Source organism: Aspergillus melleus (genome assembly GCF_016097325.1).
Source record: "Aspergillus melleus strain CBS 546.65 chromosome Unknown contig3, whole genome shotgun sequence".
Taxonomy (NCBI): domain Eukaryota; kingdom Fungi; phylum Ascomycota; class Eurotiomycetes; order Eurotiales; family Aspergillaceae; genus Aspergillus; species Aspergillus melleus.
In genome coordinates, this window is record NW_025763372.1 from 3611844 (window position 1) to 3638103 (window position 26260).

Here is a 26260-nt window from a genome sequence, read left to right on the forward strand (position 1 = left end):
GAACGGTAGAGGGGGAAATGCTCGGAATCGAAGGCGGTGAGGTATTGCACTCGCCGTATCGTCCTGAAACCTTTCCATACGGTACGACCGAGAACCGCCGCGGAAGACTGGAGGAGCCCAGCACACCGTCACGACGAGGATGGACCGGTTGAGAATGGATTTCCTACATTTTCGGGTCAGAGGGACTCATCTGCGGTCAATTGACACCAATTCAATTCCCCTCCCTGACATCCAGGGACCACCTCGATTGGCTTAACATTTCCCAGCAACTGAATGGCCAATCGGCTATCCTCACGTGACGCGTGCCTGGCCTTTCCCCGAACTTTTTTCTCGGAGGTTTGTTTGGCACTCCCCGTCTCCTCTCGAGTGTCTCGATCAATTCCCGGTGGGTGGACGATAGTCATGCGGTGTCCTTCTCTTGCACGGTTGCAGTACCGTGCGGTCTCTGGCTTGGCCAGATCTCCGGTCCGTCTTCAGTCTCAGAACTTCCTGTCGCAACGCCTGCGATGCGCGTCGACGGCCGCCCTCCGTTCAGCTCCCGCTTATCAGTCGGTCTTGAACAGAACGCTGGAGCAGAGAAGGAATGCCTCTTCGACTGCCGCTGCTGTGTGAGTTGTCTTCTTTTGCATGTCATCTAATAACTCTACCAGTATGTCAGTTCATTGTCAATTCAGATTGCTAATCTACTTCGTGGTAAACCAGTCTGGAGGCTGCTGCCGCCACCCCCGATGCCTTGTCCCAGGAGGCCATCATCGATAACCTTGACCCCGTCGAGGCCGAACGTCTGTCTCGAGTGAGAAACATCGGTATTGCGGTAAGCAACTCTTCGACTTGTTGGCTGAAATTAGCGGTCGTCTGACTTGTGCTGGCATGATAGGCGCACATCGATAGTGGAAAGACCACCTGTACGGAACGAGTCCTTTTCTACACAGGTCGTATCAAGGCCATCCATGAAGTCCGTGGTGGCGACAAGGTTGGTGCCAAAATGGACTCCATGGATCTGGAACGTGAGAAGGGTATTACCATCCAGTCGGCAGCTACATTCTGTGACTGGGTCAAGAAGGACAACGAGGGTAAGGAACAGAAGTACCACTTCAACTTGATCGATACTCCCGGTCACATTGATTTCACCATTGAGGTGGAAAGAGCCCTCCGTGTCTTGGACGGTGCGGTCATGATTCTGTGTGCTGTTTCCGGTGTTCAGTCCCAGACGATCACTGTCGACCGACAGATGAGACGTTACAACGTTCCTCGCATTTCCTTCATCAACAAGATGGATCGTATGGGTGCCAACCCCTTCAGGGCCATCGATCAGATCAACTCCAAGCTCAAGATCCCCGCTGCCGCAGTCCAGGTGCCCATTGGTGCTGAGGACGAATTCGAAGGTGTTGTCGACTTGATCAACATGAAGACGTTGGTGAACGTTGGTCCTAGCGGTGAGGAGATCGTCGAGAAGGCCGAGATCCCCGAGAAGGTAAAGGGTATCGTGGAAGAGAGACGGAAGATGCTTATCGAAACCCTCGCGGATGTTGACGATGAGATCGCCGAGCTCTTCCTCAGTGAGCTCGAGCCGACTCCGGACCAGATGAAAGCTGCTATCCGCCGTGCCACTATCGGTCTGAAGTTCACTCCCGTCTTCATGGGTTCTGCTCTGGCCAACAAGTCGGTGCAGCCCATGCTGGATGGTGTTGTTGACTATCTTCCCAACCCGTCCGAGGTGCAAAACCTGGCCCTCGACAAGAAGCGTGACGAGGCTTCCGTCAAGCTCGTCCCCTACAACTCTCTCCCCCTCGTTGGACTTGCCTTCAAGCTCGAAGAGAGCAACTTCGGTCAACTGACCTACATCCGTGTCTACCAGGGAACCTTGCGCAAGGGTTCCAACGTGTTCAACGCACGAAACGACAAGAAGGTCAAGATTCCCCGTATCGTGCGTATGCACTCCAACGAGATGGAGGAAGTCTCCGAGATCGGCGCTGGTGAAATTTGTGCTGTCTTCGGTGTTGAATGCGCCTCTGGTGACACCTTCACTGACGGCCAGCTCGGTTACACCATGTCGTCCATGTTCGTTCCCGAGCCCGTCATTTCGCTCTCTATCAAGCCCAAGAACAACAAGGACGGTGCCAAGTTCTCCAAGGCCATGGCTCGTTTCCAGCGAGAGGATCCCACCTTCCGTGTCACCTATGACGCCGAGAGTGAACAGACTCTCATCTCGGGAATGGGTGAGCTGCATCTTTCCATCTACATCGAGCGTATGCGTCGTGAGTACGGCGTCGACTGTGAAACCGGTCCTCCTCAGGTCGCGTACCGGGAGACCATCGGCCACCGTGTCGAGTTCGACCACCTGCTCAAGAAGCAGTCGGGAGGTCCTGGTGACTACGCCCGTGTGGTCGGATGGATGGAGCCCTCGGAGAGACTCGAGGAAAACAACTTCGAAGAACAGGTTGTTGGTGGAAGTATCTCCGAGAAGTTCTTGTTCGCTTGCGAGAAGGGTTTCCACCTTTCTTGCGACAAGGGTCCCCTCATCGGCCACAAGGTGCTGGGAACCCGCATGGTCATCAACGATGGTGCTACCCACATGACGGATTCGTCCGAAATGGCCTTCAAGAACGCTACCCAGCAGGCCTTCCGTAAGGCGTTCATGGAGAGTAACCCCTCGGTCCTTGAGCCTATGATGAAGACGGTTGTTACCGCGCCCGCCGAGTTCCAGGGTGACGTGATCTCGCTCCTGAACAAGCGTAACGCCACCATCAACGACTCTGAAGTTGGTGTCGACGAGTTCACCGTGTTTGCCGACTGCAGCTTGAACGGCATGTTCGGCTTCAGTAGTCACCTCCGTGCCTCCACCCAGGGTAAGGGTGAATACTCCATGGAGTTCAGCCACTACGAGAAGGCCCAGCCTCAGCTCCAGTATGTCTAATCCTCTTCTCCCCCTAGGCTTTATGTTCTCGACACATCTAATCAAATTCTCTACTTGCAGGAAGGAACTCATCCAGAAGTACCTCAAGGCCCAGGCCGATCGCCACAAGAAATAAACAACTCGGCCAACATGGCCTTGAATTGGGTCAACCAATCAGACCCTCGGCGTTGTCCATCATGACAGCTACCTCAACTCAACAAAGAGGATGCCCCTTCTAGTTCCTCTCGACGCGGATGGGGCAAGCCTCAAGTTCATGTTTTTTTGAATAGACTCCGCGACCAGGAGAGTGCTTCACTTTTTTTTTCCGGCTTGAAGAGTCCTGTATTATTTAACAGATATAGAAAGACCCTGTGAAGCTTTATGATGACATTTGCTACCGTGGGCTTTCATTTAATCGCGCGGGTGTATGATTTGGAGCGGAGCAAAAGCAGTTTTGATATCTGGGAATAGGTTGCAGAATGTATGTACATATTTGGTCTCGTGTTAATTAGCATCTCCTCTCGTCATCTCTAGATACAGAATATGGATTGATCTTGTTTTTGGATTCTCATCTATGTTACAAGCCTCTTTCCACGCTTCCAGGGAGGTATGGGAAGTAGTATCTCTCGGATGTGATAGAATAGCCTCGATATATTAAGCGCTGAATACTTTCGTAATCTACTCTTCAAATGCTCTGAGCACAGATAGCGCGGCCGCAGAGAAAGTGGCGACACGGTTATGGCCTATATCATGTCAGTGTGTCATACACGCAGTGTGAGCCAAGTTCTTGATGATTGACATACCGCCGTAGGTGACGCGTTCCCAGCGGACCTTTTTGACCGCACCAGACCCCTCCGGAGACCTGTTCTCCCAAACTAGCACTTCGCCTGGACCCTCGGCCGCCTTCTTTTGGAAGACAATCCTTCCGGGGGCATCCTTGGTATCCTGTCCCGTTGCGGCGGCCCAGACGCGACGACCTTCGTACCAAGGAATCTCCACATCGTTCCGGGCGTGCACGATAGCTAGATCCAGTTCCTTGCTAGCGTACCCGGCGGAGGAGTCATTTTGCGCCGTCGGACCAACCCCGGTCAGGCGTGCAACGCGGGCTGCCGTGTCCCAGCGATCGAGAATATGGCGTCGGACCCAGTTCTGGACACGAGGGTAGCCCATGAGTGGCGAGAGCATCGGCGGTGTGAAGCCCTTGAAGCTGTACGATTCGACCAGACTAGGCAGGTTGCTGAAAGACGCCATGAGGATCACGCCGGCGAAAGGCTCGGGGTTCTTCAGGGCAGGTTGAATGGCGGTTGGGTCTGGAGATCCAAAGGCAAAACGTTCCGCGACGGCGGCGCTCACGGCCGTTCCTAGACTCTGGCCCATGATGACTATCCGGGAGGGAGAGATCTTCAAGGGACCAGCGGTGAGGAAGTTGATCAGGGATACACCGTCGGTGATTAGTCCTTCTTCGGTTGGGGAGCCGGTCGACACGCCGAATCCACGATAGTCAAGGGCAAACACATGGATGGGATGAGAAGGCGTCGATAAGCCCAGAAGCATACGGTAGATTTCGGGTCGTTGGGCAGAGGCGAGATGGGCGGCATTGCCATGGACTGACGGGTACAGTAATCAGATTTGCAAGCCCAACAGTCAATATTGAGTATACCTTTCCCCATCTACTTACAGCTAACAACAACCCTTGCATTTGGATCGTTCGCAAGGAGTTTGTATGCGGTAGTTTTCGTATAATCCTCGGCAGGTCCGGAGGGCTCGTTCGCCTCCAGTTCCTCCTCGTGATCCCGACACAAGTGAGGAGGGATCAAATGCCAGCCATAGAGGGTCTCATTGTCCGGAGTGACCAGATTGAAGGGTTGGACTTGGGTTTCTATGTGCTGCAATTAACGGCTGTTATCAGAGTGGGTCTTGGTTGACATACTTAAGAAACCGAAGGACTCGACCAGATTGACGTCCTCCCATAATGTTGGATTGATCTTATTTGCATAGAGGACGCTAAATGCAAGCACCACGTTATAGAATCAGCGAACAAAGTGCATCATTGACTACGTGTCTTCGTGGGTCCATACAAGCGTTGTACATCGGGGTATGTCATGGAGCAGATGAAGCCAACATAAAGCAGACCGGCCCCGGCCAGCGTCCAATAGGCCTTTCTGAAGATCGGGAGGAGCTCGACCATGACCGATTTGAGGGGAATATCAAAAATGATTAGAAAAGAAAAAGAGAATGTAGGAAGGATGAAGGGAGAAAAGGACGAAGATAAGAAAAAGTCCAGTGATGTCAGGCGGAAGGGCCGCCTAACCGTTTTTAATTTTCCCGCGTCTTTCTCGTTTCTTTTCTTTCCTTCTCTTCTTCATCCTTCTTCCCCTCACATCCCCTTTTTCCGCGTCCTCGATCTTTCGCGCCTCCTTTGCGAGCGTCATGATTGACCGTCCTCCTTCCATCGCTCGCTCTTAATCGTTTCTCACCATGGCCGAGAAACGCCGTTTGTCGGCACGCGAACGTCGCGAACCTGCGGCGAAGAGACGGGTCTCCGAAGCCGCGCCTGCATCCCAGTCCTCGAAGAAAAAGGCCTCTATCCCTACGGCAGCTCCCTCGCCCACCCCGGCTCCAGCCCCGGAACCCGAACCCGAAGTGGTTGAAAAACCGCTGCCAACGAAAATCAAAGATGGGGAAGGTCTCCCCACTCTGTCGTCGCCGCAGTCAGAGACCCTATCCAACAAGGAATATCAGTCGATCGCAGAAAGGTAAGAGTTGTCGAAAGATCGGATGGGTGACACCAGGATGTAGGATCTGACAGTGTACCCTTCACCATGTGCAGTGCGGTTCTTCTCGCCTCCCTAGAACGGTCTAAGAAGAAGTGGCTCAGCGATGGAATCTTGGTGCGATACTGGACCAAACCCAAAAAGACGAAGAGGGAGCAAATCGAAGGCAAGAATCCGCCCAAGGAGTCCATGTCGAAAGTTGGACCCTGCAACATCGTGGTTGGCCCTCATTTGTTCGATGCCATGCTCTACACCGTCAAAGACCCTAATGCGCCTCCGCCGATTCAATACACGCCGCCTCAACGACCCATGGTACACTATGGTCATCCGAATAACTTCCAGCAGTACCATCCCTATCCCTCTCCCGCTCCGCCCCAGCATGGACGACAGCACCTTCCTCAAACTCCCACGCATGCACCGTCCCCTCAGCCGGGTCACCAACCAAACAGCCATCCGCCTCCTCCGCCTCCGAATCGAACACCTAACCACCCTACTCCCCGGCCGGCTCCGCCGCCGCCTGGGCCTGGCCCTCAATCAGCACAGAGACCATCCCCGTCCCAACAACCGCAGCCGCCGCAACCTGCGAAGCCTAGTCCGGATCCGGTTATCCAAATGCTTGCCACCCGTGCCGCGTCAGACCCTGATCTCAAGGCGTTGATGAGGGTAGTCGCATCGAGCAAAGCATCACAAGAGCAGCTTCGCGCTTTCCAGGCCCACATCGATGAGTTGAATGCCATCATCCGGGCAAGGGAGCAACAGCAGCAAAGGCAGCAACAGCAACTACAACAGTCAACCCCTGGTCAGTCTCAGGCATCGCCTCGAACGCCGCAACCAACACCACAGCAGCAAGCGCCACAGCCCCAATCATCGCAAAGACCTCCGCAATCAGCGCAGCAGAGTGGACAGCAGGCAGGTCCGCAACCACCGCAAAATCCCCCGCTTCAACAGAAGCAAAGTACGCCGAAGTCGCAGCCGACACCATCCCAAACGCAAGATCAGTCATATCCACGAGTTGAAGTGCAAATCCCTTCGCCTTCTTCATCCAGGGTTACGCCAAGCAAAGTTCCTCCTCAAACGCCTAATGCCCAGAAACCCGGTTCCACTCCGCAAGTGAAGCAAGAACCTGGGACGACAGGACAGCCTCTCAATGTAGAGCCTAGCCCGGCGGTTCGTCCCATGCCACCACCTCAACAAACTCCAGGAGCGGGCCCGCGATCAGGACCGCAGCATCCGTCTCAACAGCATCAGCAGCAACAGCCTCACCAAGGCCATCCACCTGCAATCCAGTCCCGACCCCCGCAATACGGTTCTCCAACTCCTTATTATCGCCCAGCGCCTCCGCCGCCGCCTCCACGGATGAATTTCAAGTCGGTTGTCTTTGAGTTCACTTCACCACTCACGCCGTATGGAAGCAGTACCTCCGGACATGCGGGATCTGGTGATCGATATTTGTTCCCTGAATACACGATCCTCGAATGGCTTCCGGGAGGGAACACGGTGTTAGCATCATTCTTACTTGTGAAGAAGGTTGACCCGAACTTACCATTCCCCATTGAAACTGCACCGGACGCAGGAAACACACGGGCCAAAGGCAAATCGGGGTCCCGGTCCAAGAAGTCTGACAAGAAGAAAGCCAAGGACAAAGAGAAAGAGGAGAAGGAGGAGAAGGAGGAGAAAGAGAAAGAGAAGGATAAGAAGGAAGAAAGCAAGACAGCCGAAGAGAAGGACAAAAGCAACGCTCAACCTGCTAGCACTCCGCAAGATCCGTCTTCGACAGAGTCCAAACAGCCCGCCACTGAAGGAGACAAAACAGCCGGTGAACAGAACCAACAAAAAGACCAAGCAAGCGCTACCCCCAGCAAAGCCGACTCTGGCAAACAACCAGCCAAAGAAAAGTCCGAAGATGCAAAGGATACCTCCATTCTGAAAGAGTACTACCAACCCGTCACCTTCCGCATCCACAGCACCAACCCCAAAGTTCTCGAGCCCCTGAACCGCGTCGTGAAACCGGCCGATGAAGTTCGCAAGTACATGAACGAGGTGATGGATCGCGCTGAGCGCGCTCCCGACGGTTTCCTCGCCTACCGCCTCCCTCGTGAAGAGATCCCCGAGGAGCCCGAAGTAGAGGAGACCAAGAAATCTGGTACTCCAGTTCCTGTTTCCACTGGACGAAAACCATCTCGCGGCAAGGCTGCCGTTGATGAGTCGGATGTTGAGAACAGTGAGTTTGTCGAGGAGCCTGATGAAGAAGAGGAAGAAGAATTGAAGGACTTTTATGGCGCGCCGACGGGCCTTTTACCCATGGCTCCCATGTAATGTTACTGGGGGGATAAATATTCTTATATACATATGCGTACATGAAGCTTTTACTGCTGAGTTTGTTTAGCGTTGTCATTATTCCGGTGTTGGGCTACGGCTGTCACTACGATAATCACTATTTACCTGTCTTCAGAGTTTGACTGCGAAAGAGATGAGATAGGTCAATTAGAGAAGCCTGTAGTGCTTTCTCACACACTTCCTCATGTACCACTCTGTATTGTAGACTCATATCCAAGTACCCTAAAGGATAACAGTACCTACTAGCACCCACAAAAAGCCAAAAGCCAAGAACGCCACAAGATTAAAACCGAAGAACCGAGGAAGGGAGAGTCAAAACACCGAACCAGTCAGTCCATGTCTTTCCAAACCCCAACAAATCAATGTCATACCCCTTAGACACTTCCTCCCTGTCGACCCGTTCCGTCACCGATCAGTCCCGCCGTCTCCAGTAGCCATCGCGCGCTCTCAGCAGCGCTATCGCCCGCCCCGGCCTTGAGATTCAGATTCCGTCTTCGTTCTGCCTCGCGGGCTTCGAACTCCCATTTCGCTTGCTGTAGTTCCACGGCGCTCTGCCCTTGCTCGGATGATGCGGTCGTCGGGTCAGGGACCAGGCCCCAGATCTCGAGATTGTAAATGTCGATGTGGGTTTTGGTTGTGGTGCTGGTCTCTGTGGGAGACAAGGTAGCAGGCGGTAGGAAGACGCCGTTGTGCCCGACCGGGGACACGTAGAAGGTGGCGGTCTCGAGGCTGGTGTCGATGGTTAGGCTACCTGCGCCGTGCGGTGAAGGAGGAAGCGGTTGGGTTCGCGAGGAAGGGGGAATCTGACAGCCTAGGGCGATGCCGGCGGCGGAGGAGAAGTAGGCTGTGGGCATGTTGGGCTTTTGGATGGATGGGGATGGGTTTCCTCGGAGGATGAGGTGTTTGTGGGAAAGCTGGAAGAGGCAAGGCAGGGCTGTTGAGTCGGAGGGCTTGGAGGGGTACGATGAAGGGGATTTCCAGGGTTGAGGGAGGTAGGCGCCTAGTAGCACTGTACTATCCTGCTCCGTTGATCCGATCACGGCACCTTCGAGAAGCATGAGCGTGCCTGATTGCCAGGTGAGTACGTTGTGTGAAAAGGATGTCAGAGAGGAACCGTGTTCTGCCGTTGAAAATACGGGGTGTAGGCGCATGTTTCCGTGGAAGAAATTCTTGTTGGATACGGTAGAAGGCAGAAAGAAAGAGAGATGAGATACGATGCTGGGGTTAATGATCACGGATTTGAAGCTACCAGGGAGCATGACAGATTCCGGGGGTGGCGGCGTTGACTCTGATATCTCCTCGAGTGGCTCAGTCGCAGGAGGATCGTCTGAAGAGCGCTTTTGGGACAGGTTCAGGTTTTTGCTAAACAGTAGATGCTCGAACAATGGCGTCAATGGATCAAATAGGTAAGGGAAACAGTGGGTGATGGTGTTGGCAAAGGTCTTATAGCCAATGCCCCCGGATTCTTCCTGGGCGAAAGCCGATAAGATGTTATCTGCTTCTTTCCGAACGCTCGTCATGCGGCTTTCTGACAGATCAGACGTATACGTTCGCACAGGCTGAAGTGTCTTCAGCGGCGATATCACAAGGAGCATCATCAGGAGCCGCCGGAAGGTTGCAACAGAAATGCGGGCTTCGTAGACAGCCTTGTCAATGCGGGAGTCATGCCTGAAGACCTCAATAGCATCCAAGGATTCGAGAGCCGCGAGCGCGAGATCGTCGTCGTCCTCTTCCTCGTAGCTGTCATTGACCGGTTCATCGATAGAGAATCCTTGCGCATAGGTTTTAACAGAGGGATCGTCATTCTTATTGTCATCCGTGTTCTCCTCAGTTGTCGGCTTATCAAGATCTTTCCGCCCAACATCGGCAAGACTGCCAAATAGCAACCTGATTCTGTCTTTGCGTGCCCGACGCAAGACCTTGCCATATCGCTCTGTCAGTAGCACAACTACTTTGACCATGGCCTCGAATGTCAGAACGCTAGGGGCCAGCGTGTTCTGGAAGGGGAATGCTCCCAGGTACGACACCATGCGGAAGATCACAGGGCCCGCATCCAGCGGACAGTCGGCATCGCTGCTGTCTGGAATACCCAGGAAGTCCGAGAGGATCTTCTCATTCCAGTACTTCATGCCACCCTGGTCTATGGCACGGGTGAAGAAGTTGTCTTTGAAATGGGTTAGTTCCAAAGGGGTGAAGCATTTTGTGGCGAAACGCTCAGCGAGTATATAGCTCAGCTCCTCTGTTTGATTATTAGTATATATGACTAGTCGGATGAGGTTTCTCTTTGAAAGTATTTGATGGCCGAAGGCAGCCTTCCCGTGTACCAAAATGAAGGGATAAAGTACTAACCTGGCGAGGAGGTCTGGCCGTGATTTTCAGTCGATGAACCTACCCCCATTGTGTATACTGGAGCGAATGCAATTAATCGGGCGTGATGATCGTCCGAAATGAGTCAAAAGGCCTAGAATGAACGGCTGAATTGATGCATATATGTCACGACGGATGGCCCCATAAACAGAGTGACCCGGTTGTCATTAGGATGTTTATAAGGATCTATAGGACGAGGATGAGACGAGGAATGATAAAGATACTATCCACAGCGCGAGGTGCTGGTCATACAGTCGAAGAATACATCAAGTCGAGTCAGGCAACCCGCAAGGGGAGAGATGTTGACATGAGACGGTCTGGAAGCGAGGGAGACGAAGACGTCACGGATGCGGAAACATGACAGCCTTGGCGCCTGGGGCAGACCCGGCTATTTTGGGACTTTCGCTCAGGCACCCCAGTTCCTATTATTAATCGTACGTAATCTCTACATTTTATTACGTCTGCGCTCCGAGATCAATTAATGGGGATAATTGTTCATTTCATGACTTCTTAGCCACCTCTGATACGTAATACATACAGTCGAGGTTGACATCGCTAGATACAGTGCTGGGGTGGGAAACTACAGCATAACAATACCAACGCCGCCCATGTTCTTCTCGTCGGGCAGGTTTTTCTCGTTGACACCTCCGGGGACTGGCGCAGTCCTGTAGTTGTATAGGTAGAAGTGCAATTGTCCGTCGCCTGCACCGAACTTGAGCTGTTCGAGGAACAAGGGGTTGTCTTGCAAGGTGAGGGCGTTGAAGACGTCGAAATGCGCCTAAACGACCAAAGTCAGTCTCTGCAAGAACGGTGCTCCTGCACGAAGTACGGTAAAGGGGGATCGATACATACCTTCTTGGCCAAGATAAGGGCGTCGTTCATCAATTGCAAAAGACGCTCCTTCAAAGCCTTCATATCTCCGGTAAACGCGGTCTCCGTAGCATAGTAATAGAGGTAGGCGGCGCGCACATTCTTGTGCTTGGGGTGCTGGATGACCGTAGATTCGAGGTTGTAGAAGGAGAAGAAGTCGGTAATCTTGTGGGTTTCAGGGTCCTCGACCACATATGACCAAACGACTTGTTCCTTCTCCGCATTTTCCCGGTGCACCAACCAGTGCTCAATTTCCTCCTTGGTGTAGGCCTGGTTCATATCAAAGCGCTTCAGGTAGCGCTCAAGCAAATCGTAAACAGCATCGACATCCTTCATCTCCATTGGGCGAAGGCCCTGAGTGGACGTGGTGCTGGGGAGATGGTTCTTGGTGATCTGGCGGGCTTTGGTTGAGCCGTGAGGAAGAGGGGAGAAGCCAACTTCGTACAGCTTCAGCCAGTCCAGAGGGCGGTGGTAGTATCGGCACGAGCTCACCGGAGTCGGCAAGACCACTCCAGCGGTATAGATGGCCTGGTATATTCCGTTCAGGTAGCAGCGACGAGTAATCTCTTTGATCAAAACCGGGGTCAAGCGCTTCGACCGGAGCTTTTTGTGGATGCAAAGGAAATTGATCTCCGTCACCTTGATCTTCTGGTCACGCACGCGAATCTCCGTAGGCACACCGCAGATGGAGGCGACCAGCTTCTTGGACTTGGAGGCGCGAACACCCACATGCCATTCCTTCTTCCAGCCGGGGGACATCAGGGCCCTAGGTCACGCACGTCTATTAGCAGCTGTTCGCGAATAGTTGATCGGTTCCTCCAGGATCCTCACCAGTGCAAGAATGATTGCGAGTATCTAAACCGGAACATGGCATTGTCATCCTCCACATAGTGGTAAGTCAGCAGGTCCCACAGTTCCTGCAGTTCGGTCTCGTTGGTGAGGTCCAGAGTCGCCCATTCGAATCCTTCAATCAATGCGTCCGGCTCCTTGGACACCTTCTCGGGGTCAATGACCTTGATAGGACCGCCGGTTGCGCTACCTGTGTCATCGAAATGCGGCACGGGCTGCGTCTGCCAAAACTTGTACGAAGCGATGTCCTTCTGGTTCTTGCCGGTGACCGAGAGACCCGTCAGCAGCTGAGAAATATCCATTTTGCGCAGAGCCTCCGCCGCCTTGTCCTTATCCAAACCGAGCATCTCATTCTTCAAGGCGGGATTGTTCTCCAGCAGCGTCTCCGCCATCTGAGGGGTAATCTTCGCGAGAGGGCTGGCATCCTTGGACTTCTTGTCGCTCTTGGAGGATTTGTTCTGAGTCGCATCGCCTTCGGGGTTGACGTCTTGGGGCGCCTTGCCCTTGTTGTCCTTGGAGTCCGACATGGTGGAAGTTGGGTGAGGGGGAAGAGGAGGGACAGGACAGAATGGCGTTTGGTGCGGGAAGGAAGTTTGGTTTTCGAGCATCGGCCCCACGTCACTCCGCGACGGTCCCCAACATCAACAAGTACTGTATGTCTACTCAGGATGTCTGTTCATACGGATCACAAGTCGCACTTGGCTACGCAGGAGGTCGATTATACTGGAGTTGAAGATTGGTCTACGCCGTGTGCCTATTCGCAGTAGATTGGACACCGCGACAGCTATTGCCCACAATCGTACCTCGGCAAAAGAGAGGCCCATACAAGAGCATCGCAGGTCGACGTGCAATCAAATGGAATTGTGCATTTCTCAGGAAGAGGTTTTGTTGAAGCCCCAAGACGAACGCCTCGCCATGTATATATATCATTCCACATATTGATCGAACAAGGACTAATCACAGCCTTGCTGGGTATCTTTCAAATGTCGTTGAGAACACCATTAAATGGCAAATTAAGTGTTTCTAAAGAAACGAGCCCGCGTCACAGTCGGCGTTGTTCCAGAAGGAACTGTATGTACCCATTTACTGCTGGCTGGGTTTGGTTTCAATCACGTCGAGGAAGCCTCCGACCAGGTGCAAACTGCCGGTGACAAAGGTCATCACAGGAGCCTCGTCGCTGCCGGCACGATCTTTTTCCTCTGCTGCCAACTGTCGAGTAAAGTCCACAGCTTCTTCGATGGTGCCGTAAACTTTGACCTCCGCTTGAGGATCGATGGCACTCCACTTCTCCGCAAGACTCTTTTGAACCTGCAGGTTGTCCACATCCGACGCATTGGTGTTCATGCTGACAAGGTCGGGTCGGTATCCGGCATCCTTGTAGGTCACATTAGTGCAGAATATGGCGTGCGTAAAAGGTTGCTCAGACCCAAGAGGTCCGACCAGAGTGTCGTACAACGCTTGGGCAAGGGCATTGCTGTCGCGAGTCTGTTGGTTGAAAATCAAAACCCGCAGCTTCTTGCTCGCTGCGTCAGTCGACGAGGAGTTGGCCTGAATCTGGGAAGCAAACCATTGGCCAGCCAGCTTGATACTCTCGAGCGTATGGCCCCCATCGACGTACCAAGAAATGTTCTTCTCGTGCCTGGTTTCGCATCGACCTCCTAGCCGAGCTAATTCTAAGCCCTTACGAATCTTGGCTGGTAAAGGCTTCTGCAGATAATCCTGAGTGACATCCTCGATTCCAACCTTCTTGAGAAACTCTGCAGCTGTTGCAGCAGCCAGCGATGCGTTTGCATACTGAAAGTCACCCGCCAACCCAAGCTTCACGCCGCCATTGCTAGTCAGATCAGGATGGTTCGCCACAATTTCCAGTTGCGTTCCTTTTTCCGCTGCACGATCGAAGAGAACTTTCTCTGCGCTGGGCTGTTGGGGGGTGCTAAAAGTCTTAGTCCCTGGTTTGATAATACCACCTTTATGCCATGCGATCTCCTCTATCGTGTTTCCAAGCATATTCGTGTGGTCAATACCCAAGCTGGTGATTGCAGACGTAGCCGGTCGCTCGATAATGTTGGTACAATCATATTCCCCGCCAATCCCACACTCGATCACCGCAGCATTGACCCCTTCGCTCAGGTACGCATGGAAAGCCATGAGTGTGAGATATCGGAAGTATTGAGGTTTGGTTGGCGAGCTCGTAGGGTCTTCACCGGCAGCTTGGGCGGCCGCCTCGAGGCGGTCCCATACTTCGAAGAAATACCTGGCAAATTTTTCTTCGGAAATCGGCTCGTTATCGATCTGAATGCGTTCTCGGGCGAAGCGCAAATGCGGGGAGGTATATAGGCCGACTTTCTGTAGCTGTGGGGAGTCTGGTCCGGACGATTGCGACCCCGTGTACTGAGAGAGAATGGAAGCAATAAATGCCGACGTAGATCCTTTGCCTTTTGTTCCGGCAACATGGATAGGATTAAGGCGATTTAAATCAGAAGGCTGATATCCGATGCGTCGAAACCATTCGATTGTCTCCGGAAGGGACTGTAGGTTCATAGCCTTCCTCGTCTCCGGCACATTCAGTAGTTTGACGGTCGCAAAGTTGGATTGCAAAGAGTTCAGAGCCGCGATGGCAGCCTTTGAAATGCATATAGTATTAGACGCCTGTTCTAGAGACTCGGGGTGGACTCGTGAAAGTCTGCGCATACCTCATAATTGCGAGACATGGCGGGGTAAGATGAAAAGGACCGAAGGATCTGTCTACCAGGTAAGAATCTAGGAGACATGCGCAAGCCTCTCATCGGGGAGGCGTAAGAGGACTGCGAGTTGTCACCAACGCATGCAAGAGGGATTGGGAATGTTACTCGCTCCCTCCCCCGACGTCGTGTTGGGCCCTCTTATCGGCATCACGTGAGCGATATCGGCGCTACTCGGCTCTACTCCGAATCTACTACTCGCATCAGTTGCGATCCTCCACTCTGGAACTCCTCAGTACTGTATAGTAAACAAACTGCCAGACCAATTAATGGACTCAGATGGACTCAGCATGCAACACAACTTGTATATGATTTCTGTACAAGTGGGAAATGTGATCACATTTAAGCTCGAGGCGAGTATATGAAAAGCGAATAGAAGCGAAGAAGGGCATGAAATATAGATAAACACAGTGAAAAATAAGAAATAAATAAGAACTAAGAAAAAAGCGACTGTGTGTTTCAGAAGAAGAAGAAAAGGATAATAGAATGATAACAAGAAGAATACGCCAGAGCCGTACAATGATTCAAATCCAGCCGGTTGTCGGGAAGAAGGAAGATGAATTGAATCAGTCTGAGCAATACAACAAAAGATTTATTCAATCCTCGTTTTGCCTTCTTCCAGGAAGCCCAAGCGAGCATTGCTGTAACCTCTCTGGTGTCTTCTTGCGGGAAGAAACTGGCCAACGACAGGGTCTGTTCGGGCCTTGAGAAGAGCATCTTGATAACCTTCGGAACCAGCCGTAGGTGTGTTTAATTTTGGCCAGTTGACCTACCATATGGTTAGCTGGGAGCCAGACAATAGAACGGGGGAAGAACACGAAGGAAAATTGAATGAAAAGAAAAAGAACGTACATAAAGCATGCCGTGCACCAGAACGAAGCGCGCACACCAGGCGGACACAACTAGCCATACGATAACGAACAAACGTAAGGGCCATACGGCCGCATCAGGCAGCCGTCTAGTCAACATGGAGATCATGATAAAGAACACGCCGGCAGCCAGGATGTATGGGATGGATTGGATGATGAGCGGTCGCCGATCAACAAAGACCTGCAAGTTTCCAAGTGTCGAATTCGGAGGAAGATACGTTCCTAGGAATACATCGAATCCATCTTGCCGGGGACCGTCCATGAAATTGTTCCGAATGTATCGGGTGATGGAGTTATTCAAGTCCTGTAGCATACCCGCACGCGTGCGCTCACCAGTTCGGGTGAAATCAGTTTTCAACGCCCCAGTTCCAGAATAGGACTTAGAAACAACGTCGGCGTTGTCGGCCCAGATGTTGCGGAATAGATCTTCGAAATCCTTATCGTCATTTGCGGCTTCCCCGGCGCGAAGGATCCCGGCATCAGTCAGTTGCCGCGTTAGAGCCCACCGTCCCAGCATGCTCTGCACCACGTTGGTTCTATCCAAACAGTCCATGCAATTTGTGCGAACGACACTGCTCTGGGAGGATCTGATGTCCAATTGTCCATCCGGGAATACCGGGTCCTCCACGCCACGGAAGTAACCACCGCGCGTCAGTCCATCTAATAGTCGATCCATCAATAGCTCCGCGCGGTGCCATCTGAGGCCCTTGGTTTCGTTGTGGAAGTCGAAGTACACGTAATGCAAACGGTCCAGCTCTTTCTGTCTCTGGTCCGATTCTAGAACATGGACTTTTTCAGCGGACTTTGCGTCAGTCTCGGTGTTCTCTGTCGTTGAAGATACCAACGTGCGCACTAGTTGCTCATAAGCCGATTTGACACGCTCTTCTCTCCCTTTTTGGTTGACGAGATTGACCAGGTAGTTCTCCCCGTATAGTCGAATCTGATCGGTGAAATGCTTTCTGGCCGCATCGATAGCCGTTTCCACGCCACGAACCTGGAGCTTAGGAGTGTACTTGAGATTGTTGACTTCGGCCCAATACACCGGTACACTACCTCTGGTTTGAACAAACGCCATTACCTGGAGGTCGTGGCCCGACACACCGGGTTTCTCTTTCATCGACTGCCCCCCGGCGAAACCAGCCAGACCTCCGGCGGTGTCGTTCAAGATCACAATCTGTTCAGTCTCGTTGTAGTTTGATACATTGCCGTTCTCGTCTATGCCGCGAGAGAAATATCTCGTGCCGGCCCGATGACGGGACCTTCTCGTGATGAGCGCAAAGGTGAACGAAGTTGATTTAATTTTCGCAGGTGTAATTCGCAGCATTCCGTACATCACAGGCAAAATATACGGATCGACTCCGGGCTGAGGACCATAGCGCAGGCTAGTGTTATCCTGTCCTCCTACACTGAAGTCGATCAAATCGGACTGAATGAAGCGATTCCAGAAGAAGCGGTCATCGGCTCGCTTCCACATCGGAAGACGGGCATCGCTTTGCGACTGGCGCTGGAAACTATTTGTAAGATCCAATGCATACGAGAAGTACATTGGTCCGGTCCGCAGCAGTTCCTTGAGAAGAGCGAGATAGGTGTCTTCGTCATAATCATGCAGAGGACGTTCACGAAGGGGCAAGAACTCGGTGCCGGCAACTTTGTAGACCATGTGGCCGCGTAATCGGCCCATCGGCTGGGCCTTGGTGATCACGATGATATATTTATCTATCATGTTCAGCATTGAACAGCGCCCCGTGGATGCGTGACATTCTTACCTAGCTTCAATTTAATCATACCCAAGATTCCGGCAATACTCGAGATGCGTTTCGCACCCGAGAGAGGGCCATCGTGGAGACGCAGATCACCGGTTGGTCGGTCAACGACCAGAGCAGGAGCATTAGGAGATGAGGGTGAAGTAAAAGCGTAATGAGCGGCAGAGGCATGGAGATTGATATCCCGGAATGGGAGAATTGAGGTTGCCATGGTCGACGATATACCCACTGTCCTGGGGATCTGCTAGATCGGACGGGGAAAGGGACGAGTAAATAAACCGAGCTAACACGGGAAAAGGAATGGTGACGAAGAAGAAACCGGAGAAGAGAAGAGACGAGAAAAGAGTGTGGAGAGAAATAAGATCAACGCATACTGCGAAGAGAAAAGGAGGAAGGAAAGACAGAGAAGAGAGGAGAGATCAGCAGTTGAATTGGGGGAGGAGAACAAGAGAGCGCAGCAGCCTAGGAGTAGGAGTTGCCAGCAATCAATCAGCATGTGGAAGGAGTGGACGCGCCACACACCGCCCCGCAAGAGTAGGCAAGGTGTGGCTGACTGTCCCCCTTCGTCATGCTCTCTCTCTCTTACTGCCCCGACAGGCCGCCGTCAAACCATCTTCCCCCCAACCTCAGCGCTTTCGCCTTCTCCCCTTCCCGTCCGCTCTCCGATAACATCTTATCGCCCTTGGTTCTCTTCAACGCCCCTGAATATTCATTATTCTCTCTACCTGAAGTTGCACTCGTGACTGTACCGACTATGGCATCCAGAGCCCCAGCAGGCGCCCGACCGGGTGCGAGATTCGCCCAGTTCAAACTGGTCTTGCTCGGTGAGCTAGCTTATCCTATCATAGCTCCGCTGTATCCTGCATGCTACATGTACTAACCTTTCGTTTCCGAATGTGATAGGAGAGTCGGCCGTTGGAAAGGTTGGGGTTCTACACGCTACGTGATCTCTTGTTCTAATACCGGTCGCTAACGGAGGTGTCCAACTACAGAGTTCGCTAGTACTACGATTCGTGAAGGTAAGACTGGATTGCTCGTGCACTCGTCAAACCCAAAAGGACTAGGCTTGGCCCTTGGTGATATACATTAACTTGCACCTCATAGGATCAATTCGATGATTACCGAGAGTCGACGATCGGCGCTGCCTTCCTAACTCAGACTATCTCCTTGGACGAAAGCACGACGGTCAAGTTCGAAATATGGGATACCGCCGGTCAGGAGAGATACAAGTCGCTGGCCCCTATGTATTACCGGAATGCGAACTGCGCAGTTGTCGTTTATGACATTACACAAGCTGTATGCGACTCCGCTCCCTCGTCCCCTCGAATCCAACGTGAGGCTCTCGTGGAATGCTAATATAATGAACCGGGAATAGTCGTCGTTGGATAAAGCCAAGTCGTGGGTGAAGGAACTACAGCGCCAAGCAAACGAGAACATCGTTATTGCTCTCGCCGGTAACAAGCTCGATTTGGTCACTGAGAATCCCGACAAGAGAGCCATCCCAACTGCAGACGCCGAGGCTTACGCTCGGGAAGCCGGACTGCTCTTTTTTGAAACTTCGGCCAAGACGTCGTCGAATGTGCGGGATCTGTTCACAGCCATCGCAAAGAAACTGCCCCTTGATCAAGCCGGACCCCGGAACTTGCGGACAACCCCCCGTCCCGGCGTGGACTTGCGGCCCGAGGCACCCGGTACCCAGGGCGCCGGTGCTTGCAATTGCTAGATCCTCTAACTTTAGGCCGATTCTTGCGACAACCTGTATCTTCTCTTGCCATTCTAATTTATGCTCTCGTTCCACTTCGTCTCTTCGATGCAGAAGGTGCATTTCTTCAACCAGACTGCTGCTTGTTTTTTAATGGTGTTGTTATGGTCGTGAATTAGGCCTCCTGGATTCGAAGTTCCTTCGCTTGCTTACGAGGTATCCAATCCTCGTTACCCTAGGACTCAACTGCTGATTTTCGGATTACATTACCCGCACAATATCCGTTGCTCACGAAAACCTCCGAAAGATCTGTTCATTGATTCCTCCATGTCGGGTGTGGGAATTCGGATGCCCTGCAGTGGCCTAATTGGATCTGGTTATCTAGACGTCATGCAGCAGGAAGATCCCTGCAACATGGTCATTATCTTTGCTTTGCTCTTATCTGTTTCTTTTTCCTTTTTTATTAACCGGCGTCTGTATCCATCTTTCTGTTGGGCTGAATTCATGTTACATTTCTCTTGCTTTTTCCTGTCTAGTATTCCGGAGGCTTCTCCCCGTATGCTATGCCTATATAATTTTTTCTTGAACTCCTGGCCCTCAGAAAGTTGTTCCGCTCGCATCTGAGCGTAGGTAGATAAGCTTCATGTAGTTCAAATGATGCTTGCGATCAGCCTTGCATAGGGTTGAGGCGTTCGGAGGCGGTGCGCGGACACCCGAAACTGAGCCACAGTCGGGCGGTGCAGGATCGGAGCGGATCGTTAAAGCATCTATCCCAACTCCGGTCCGCGTTTTCCCTCGCCAACATCAACCCCCCCAGGATACACCCGCCTTCAGCGCTTATTTCCACAGTAGTGCGGCCCGTCATGCTGCGCTCCTCTGCTGCACAAGGACGGCAGTTGCTGCTGTCTTCGACTCGTCAACGGACAGCTTCCCAATGGCTGAGCAAAGCCGGGGCCACTAGCCGGCTCTCCGGTCAGGTATGGTGACGATGCTTGGGATTCTCCTCCTTTATCATGTGCCGGTCTAATCGCTTCTCTCATCCCTCAGAGATCCTTTGCCGACTCTAAGACCCCGACTACTGGTGCGCCGACACCTGCCTCTCCGTCGTCCGATTCGATCGTTCCCCCCGAAACCGTCCCCAAGGCGTCCCCCAGCGAGCAAGGTTCGACAATGCTTGCCAATGAAACCCACACAGGTTCTCGATGCTAAATCAGTCATAGGTTCGCAGAGCGCTTCGTCGCCAGCACCGGCTGCGGCCCCGAAAACAGGTCGCTTCCGCCGGTTCCTGCTCTACTTGATTCTCACTTCGGGCTTTGCCTACGGTGGAAGTATCTTCCTTGCGCTGAAATCCGACAACTTCCACGATTTCTTCACGGAGTACGTCCCCTACGGTGAGGAGGCTGTCCTCTACTTCGAAGAGCGTGACTTTTACCGTCGATTCCCCAACACCCTCGGAACCCAGAAGCGCGGTGGCTCCAAGGATGAAGGCCCCAAGATCACAATCCCGAGCAAGAGCGGTCTCTCTTCGAAGGTTGCTGAGGAGGAGGAATCCGGAACCGATGTTTCCCAGAGAGGTCCTCACATGAGTGCTGTACGCAAGAGTGAGGAGGCGCAGGTCAAGACCGAGGCTGCCAAGCCTGAGGAGAAGACGGCCGCCGTGGAAACGGCGAAGAGCAACAAGGCTGCCAAGGAAGCACCCAAGCTTGAGGAACCCAGGCAGCCTGCTGTTCCTGCTGTGGCGCCCCTTGAGTTCGCCAAGGTGAACGAGGGCGACGAGGCAATCGTCCAGGAGCTGGTTAAAACTTTCAACGACATCATCACTGTTATAGGTGCCGATGACAACGCGGGCAAGTACACTACATCCATCCAGAAGGCCAAGGATGAGCTCCAGAAGGTTGGAGACAAGATCATCGCTGTTCGGGAGGAGGCACGCCGCGCCGCCCAAGACGAGATCGCGCAGGCCCATTCGACTTTCGATGAGTCTGCTCGTGAGCTCATCCGTCAGTTTAACGAAGCACGCTCTGTTGATGCGGCTCAGTTCCGGGAAGAATTCGAGGCTGAGCGCGAGAAGCTGGCCAACGCCTACCAGGACAAGATCAACACCGAACTGCAGAGAGCGCAAGAGTTGGCCGAACAGCGCCTTCAGAATGAGCTGGTTGAGCAGGCCATTGAACTCAACCGCAAGTACCTTCATCAGGTGAAGGACCTCGTTGAGCGCGAGCGCGAGGGCCGTCTCAGCAAGCTCAACGAACTTACTGCCAACGTCAGCGACCTGGAGAAGCTTACCTCCGGCTGGAGGGATGTCATTGATACCAACCTTAAGACTCAGCAGCTCCAGGTCGCCGTCGATGCTGTCCGCTCTGTCCTCGAGCGCTCTACCGTTCCTCGGCCTTTCATCCGTGAGCTTGTTGCCGTGAAGGAGCTGGCCGTTGATGACGCCGTTGTCGATGCTGCTATTGCCTCCATCAACCCCGCTGCCTACCAGCGCGGCATCCCGGCCACGCCTCAAATCATCGAGCGTTTCCGTCGCGTCGCTGACGAGGTTCGCAAGGCTAGCCTTCTGCCCGAGGATGCGGGTATTGCCAGCCACGCCGCCAGCTTTGTCCTGAGCAAGGTCATGTTCAAGAAGGATGTGGTCGCGGGTAGTGATGATGTTGAGAGTATCCTCGTTCGGACCGAGAACCTTCTGGAGGAGGGTAAGCTCGACGCTGCTGCCCGTGAGATGAACAGTCTGACCGGATGGGCCAAGATCTTGAGTAAGGACTGGCTCATCGAAGTGCGCCGTGTCTTGGAGGTCAAGCAGGCTCTTGAGGTACGTTCTTACCATTAACATTTTATAAAGCGATGGCTAACTGGTATCTTTCTGTCTACAGGTCATCGAAACTGAGGCGCGCCTTCAGTGCCTCCGAGTTGAATAGATCGATAAAATCCAGCGTTTCCTCTATTTTCTGTTAAATTCGTTGGCCTTCCTTCCCCGGGCCTTGTATCTCTAGTTGTTATCCTGCCTCGCTAGACTCTATGCCAGAATATTTCCTTGTGTTGTGACGCAATCGTTGTAGCAAGAACTGCGCTGTTCTCCGAGTAAACGTAACTAGTGTTTGTTCAGTTTGCATCTGCACGTGCATTCCCGGCATCTGCTGCCTATTCGGAGTTGTCGACCGTACCACCTCAACCCTCCTGGCTGCTACTCTCGACAATGACGAGTTCAGGTCCGTCTTTCGCCCTTTCTCTTTCCATGTGTCTTGTTCGGACTGTATGACCGTTTCGCGCCGCCTTGGTTGCTAGTCCTCATGAATATTGTTGCTATCGAGCGTTGCCCCTTTCCTATCGGACGGGACGGAAGATCAGATGTCGCAGGAAACCGATGAAACACACACGGCGCCTTTTCCTCGGTCTAGCACATCTGGAAATCAAATTCGATTCGCTACACGGCAATCCATACGCCATTCCGAGTCGAATGACGGATCCGATAGACGACAAGGCCTACAGATGAATGAGGGACGCGAGAGCGGGGAGTTGGAGGGCAGCACGCTCACGAGCAGCTCTCGTGACGCGGACAAAGGCAGTCGCGCTCAACGACGTGTGCAGAGCTCCAGCGGTTTTCTCCTCGATTCATCGTTCTTGCCGAAATCCAAAAGCCTCCGAAATAGCTACCACCTCCCGCGTCGTTCAGAGCCGGACCGCAAAGAGAAGCGCGGCGTCCTCGATAACGACACCGTTAAGTCGAAGAAACGATCGCGCTTTCCCTGGAATCGCCAAAAGGATGCATCGAATGAGTCGCCGCCCAAATCGACAGAGGGAGAAGCGGTTCAGGAGACACATACACCCCATGTGCAGCAGGGAGTGAGGCTGCAGGAATCACAACCCACAACAACCGACCATCGATCTTCTATGGGCTTGGATCGGGATTCGTTACAGATCGTCAATCTGGCCTTGAACTTGAGTGAATCAAGGAAAACCAATTCTCTTGGTCGGTCGACCTCAAATCGTCTTTCCAGTGGTCGATGGGCCCCGGCAATTGGCCAACCCCCGGCTTCTCATACTGAGAGCCACCCTCCAGTTGCCGTTGGTGGCGTGGTCCATGAGAACCTTCACCCACGTCGCAATCTCACTCAGTCTTCCAACGAGGATCGCACGCAAGCTATTGGATCATGGCATGCCAGTTCCACGGCCGATGCGGCACCCTCTGTGTTGAGTCTTTTACCTCAATCTGCAGAATCTAATACCTTGCCGCCTGTGTTTTCAGAAAGCACACTTGCCCGAGCCGAACACGCTAGGCAGCACTTCGAGCTATTCACCGAATATCTACGCCTCCTTCCGTCCCTCCCACCTCTGCGGTCTAATGATGGCAATGCCCCAGCTGAATCCAAGCCTGTCAACGACGACACTTCGAACGCCGGGCGGTCTTATAATCCTTTACAGTCGATCCGTAACCGGAAAGTCAGATTTCGAGAGCGGTGTCCGATCGACCCGGACGGAGATGGGTGGAATGACATTGATAACGTTCGAGGTTGGGTAGACTCGGTTGAAACCAAATACGGTCGTCGTCAAGATCACAGCCCTTCACAGTGCCTTAGGCTACCCCCACTTCCTCACCGTGCTCCAGATGTATCTCAGAAAGAGTCCAATGAAGAAGAAGTCTGGGCTGGCTCTCCTCCTTCAAGCTTGAGGCGAGCTAGCCGTACTAGTAGCATCAAGGCCCGCAGACCAAGATTCGACTGGATCCTATCGCCATCGGAGTTGCTTGCCGATGCAGCATGGGTTGAACACGTCCCCAATAAGAGCAAAATTGTCGATAGGGAAGGAAACAGTCTTTACCCGGATCCCGCCATGCTGGTCGATCATGATGCTAGGAGCGTCCCAACCTTCGAAGAGCCGCCTCCGCCTACAAGGGATTCTCTAGATGCTGAAGGATATACTTCACGTACCTCGATGTCTGATGCGCATACTGGGTTGGCGACTGAATTCAAAAGAATTGGTCGTGGGAGACGACGGCATAGATTCCGAAGTCCTTCGCCTATTCTGTCAAGCCACAGTGTCTCGAAGAAGGGGTCATCGATCTCCAGGAGACACAAACTAGGAATGGCATCGAGTAGCTCCTCGAGTGTATCATCGCTAGATGAGATACCGTCATGGTCTGCGCGCATGGACGATGTACTGCGTTCCGGGCGATCCATTTCTCCAACAACCGGCGTGTCGAAACTGCGAGGGTCGGAGGCATCCCATGGAGAAAGACCAGCAGATTCTACGGTCATCCCTGCGCAAAGCTCTGCTGGCAGAGCTAAGGTCGAGGAGAAGAGCGGTTCCATATCCTCCGCGCCTAGCCGAGAGGATCGGTACGGCCCTCTACCATCGTTTGCAACGATAGATCCCAAGGCACCCAGTACGCCTCTTCATATGGGTTATTTTCCCAGCATTGCTTCGAACTTATCCCCTCCTTCCAGTCGCTCACCCTCGCCTTCCAAGGGACGGCTTGCACGGACCATTACTTCTCGTAATGACCAGGGCAAGCACAATGATACAAAACCGAAAGATGTCGCTGACGAAAGCTCTGTTGGCCCTGAAACTTTGCGTAACAATAGTGCTTCAAAGGCTTCTGATGCCTTACTTCCCCCTGGAAGAACCGAGTCGAGTCCTCTTCTGGACCGCGTTTCTCCTATTCATCATGGTGACCACGGAAGACCCGGCTTACATGCTCGGAAGGGGTCAATGCAACATGAATCGAAATTGCGTGGTATTCTGAAAGGACCCGGAAAGATTGCAGAAAAAGTCAGCAATGAGGTGTCGAAAATGGGAGGCCTTATATTGAAGAAAGACAACACTGAGCACTCTCGGCAATCGTCTCTCGCGACCAATGCTACTACAGACGAAGGTGATGTGTCCGATGACATGGAACAATCCAAGAAAATCAAAGATGCTCGTTTTGAGGAAACGACAAGAAACAACAGCACCAGCACGGGGATTCTCCCACAGCAAATCTCCGTGTCGTCAGATGAAGGAAATCATTCTGCGCATAAGGTATCGGACAATGCAGCTACAGAGATACCTGTACCGTCACCAGCAGCTGTTGTCTCTTCTCAAGGCGACTTGGAAGAGGAGCGTATTGCTCCCGAACAAGGAGCCCTATCTAAGGATGATCTACACGCACATTCCCACGACTTGAAACAGTCACAAGGAACTATCAAAAGTCTCTCGACTCCCCTAATCAACAAACTCAATACCAATGTCCCTGGAGGACGGCCTGAGAAGGCTCTTAGTTTTGGACCGGAACTACACACTGTCAGGGAACAGATTAAAAAAGGCAGAATTAAGGACCCGTCGGTTCCTTTCAGCATGACGCATCCTCCTATCACCGGTCTTGCGCAAGCAAAGGTCTCTCCTGCTTCGTCGTCCCAGGAGAGACGGCCCACCGCTACGAACCAGTCCCGGAGCTGGAGCATTTCTGACCGAAGTATATCCACCAGTATTGATACTGGAATTCCTAGCAAACGAGAAATCGAGCGCACGCGTGCTCTCTTGCTTTCCTCCGGGATCAAAGCGCGGGAAATTAGTCGGCGGGCTGAAAGTGTACGGAGTCCACCTGATTTCCTTCGTCACGCCTTTGGACCCAACAGCTCCATTCCACCGATTCCTCGATATCACGAGTATGAGCTGGCTGTACAGACCTTAGTCCGGAGAGTTGAAACATCGCACGATCGCTTCCAGCAGTCCATTAAACATTATCCCGGCCATGACTCGTCGTCCTTGAAGGCTCGTCTCAACGAGCTTGAGGATATGGTCAACAATTCACTGAACCCGCGTGTCCGAGCTGCGGCGGAAGATGCCGAGAATCTCAGTGTCCAACTCAACACGACCAGTACTCTCGCGGTCAAGCAATTGAATGACACGCTTGACAAGGGTATCAGAAAACGCCACCGGCGGCTGCGTTGGATTCGCCGTGCCGGATTCGGGATGCTCGAATGGGCGCTCGTGGGAATCTTATGGTGGGTCTGGTTGATTGTCATGGCCTTCAAAATCTTCCGCGGCATTCTTCGCGGCGTGTTTTCAGGGATTCGGTGGGTTTTGTGGCTATGAGAGGCTCAACATGGCTTC

General features: G+C 52.8%; 10 protein-coding genes across 10 annotated transcripts; 5 read left to right on the top strand and 5 right to left on the bottom strand.

The window, feature by feature from the left end:
* Window positions 1-362: 362 nt before the first annotated feature.
* Window positions 363-3000, top strand: MEF1 (elongation factor G). The gene is made up of 3 exons (XM_046088015.1): window positions 363-608; window positions 703-814; window positions 878-3000. The coding sequence occupies exons 1-3, from the start codon at window positions 403-405 to the stop codon at window positions 2915-2917; spliced, it is 2358 nt and encodes a 785-aa protein (XP_045943983.1). The 5' UTR covers window positions 363-402; the 3' UTR covers window positions 2918-3000.
* A 574-nt stretch (window positions 3001-3574) lies between these two features.
* On the bottom strand, window positions 3575-5084 carry LDX57_006317 (alpha/beta hydrolase; the record flags this gene model as incomplete). Its single annotated transcript, XM_046088016.1, has 5 exons — window positions 3575-3639; window positions 3700-4503; window positions 4575-4775; window positions 4827-4900; window positions 4975-5084. The coding sequence occupies 5 exons, from the start codon at window positions 5082-5084 to the stop codon at window positions 3575-3577; spliced, it is 1254 nt and encodes a 417-aa protein (XP_045943984.1).
* A 49-nt stretch (window positions 5085-5133) lies between these two features.
* Window positions 5134-10777, top strand: LDX57_006318 (uncharacterized protein). Its single transcript, XM_046088017.1, has 2 exons — window positions 5134-5652; window positions 5727-10777. Exons 1-2 carry the CDS (start codon window positions 5375-5377, stop codon window positions 7984-7986), a joined length of 2538 nt encoding a protein of 845 aa, XP_045943985.1. The 5' UTR covers window positions 5134-5374; the 3' UTR covers window positions 7987-10777.
* On the bottom strand, window positions 8382-10405 carry RTC5 (TLD domain-containing protein; the record flags this gene model as incomplete). Its single annotated transcript, XM_046088018.1, has 2 exons — window positions 8382-10246; window positions 10357-10405. The coding sequence occupies 2 exons, from the start codon at window positions 10403-10405 to the stop codon at window positions 8382-8384; spliced, it is 1914 nt and encodes a 637-aa protein (XP_045943986.1).
* A 177-nt stretch (window positions 10778-10954) lies between the features above and the next one.
* Window positions 10955-12701, bottom strand: NMT1 (glycylpeptide N-tetradecanoyltransferase swoF; the record flags this gene model as incomplete). Its single annotated transcript, XM_046088019.1, has 3 exons — window positions 10955-11152; window positions 11227-12010; window positions 12076-12701. The coding sequence occupies 3 exons, from the start codon at window positions 12699-12701 to the stop codon at window positions 10955-10957; spliced, it is 1608 nt and encodes a 535-aa protein (XP_045943987.1).
* A 475-nt stretch (window positions 12702-13176) lies between these two features.
* Window positions 13177-14804, bottom strand: LDX57_006321 (tetrahydrofolate synthase; the record flags this gene model as incomplete). The annotated part of the gene is made up of 2 exons (XM_046088020.1): window positions 13177-14715; window positions 14787-14804. The coding sequence occupies 2 exons, from the start codon at window positions 14802-14804 to the stop codon at window positions 13177-13179; spliced, it is 1557 nt and encodes a 518-aa protein (XP_045943988.1).
* A 622-nt stretch (window positions 14805-15426) lies between these two features.
* Window positions 15427-17677, bottom strand: SAC1 (putative phosphoinositide phosphatase (Sac1); the record flags this gene model as incomplete). The annotated part of the gene is made up of 3 exons (XM_046088021.1): window positions 15427-15603; window positions 15687-17419; window positions 17470-17677. 3 exons carry the CDS (start codon window positions 17675-17677, stop codon window positions 15427-15429), a joined length of 2118 nt encoding a protein of 705 aa, XP_045943989.1.
* Window positions 17678-18068: 391 nt separating this feature from the next.
* YPT52 (Rab family GTPase) lies at window positions 18069-19915 on the top strand. The gene is made up of 5 exons (XM_046088022.1): window positions 18069-18290; window positions 18370-18389; window positions 18459-18485; window positions 18571-18762; window positions 18842-19915. Exons 1-5 carry the CDS (start codon window positions 18221-18223, stop codon window positions 19187-19189), a joined length of 657 nt encoding a protein of 218 aa, XP_045943990.1. The 5' UTR covers window positions 18069-18220; the 3' UTR covers window positions 19190-19915.
* Window positions 19916-20348: 433 nt separating this feature from the next.
* On the top strand, window positions 20349-22086 carry MIC60 (MICOS complex subunit MIC60; the record flags this gene model as incomplete). The annotated part of the gene is made up of 2 exons (XM_046088023.1): window positions 20349-21980; window positions 22042-22086. The coding sequence occupies 2 exons, from the start codon at window positions 20349-20351 to the stop codon at window positions 22084-22086; spliced, it is 1677 nt and encodes a 558-aa protein (XP_045943991.1).
* A 430-nt stretch (window positions 22087-22516) lies between these two features.
* LDX57_006325 (uncharacterized protein) lies at window positions 22517-26242 on the top strand (the record flags this gene model as incomplete). Its single annotated transcript, XM_046088024.1, has 1 exon — window positions 22517-26242. The coding sequence occupies one exon, from the start codon at window positions 22517-22519 to the stop codon at window positions 26240-26242; it is 3726 nt and encodes a 1241-aa protein (XP_045943992.1).
* Between the last annotated feature and the right edge of the window lie 18 nt (window positions 26243-26260).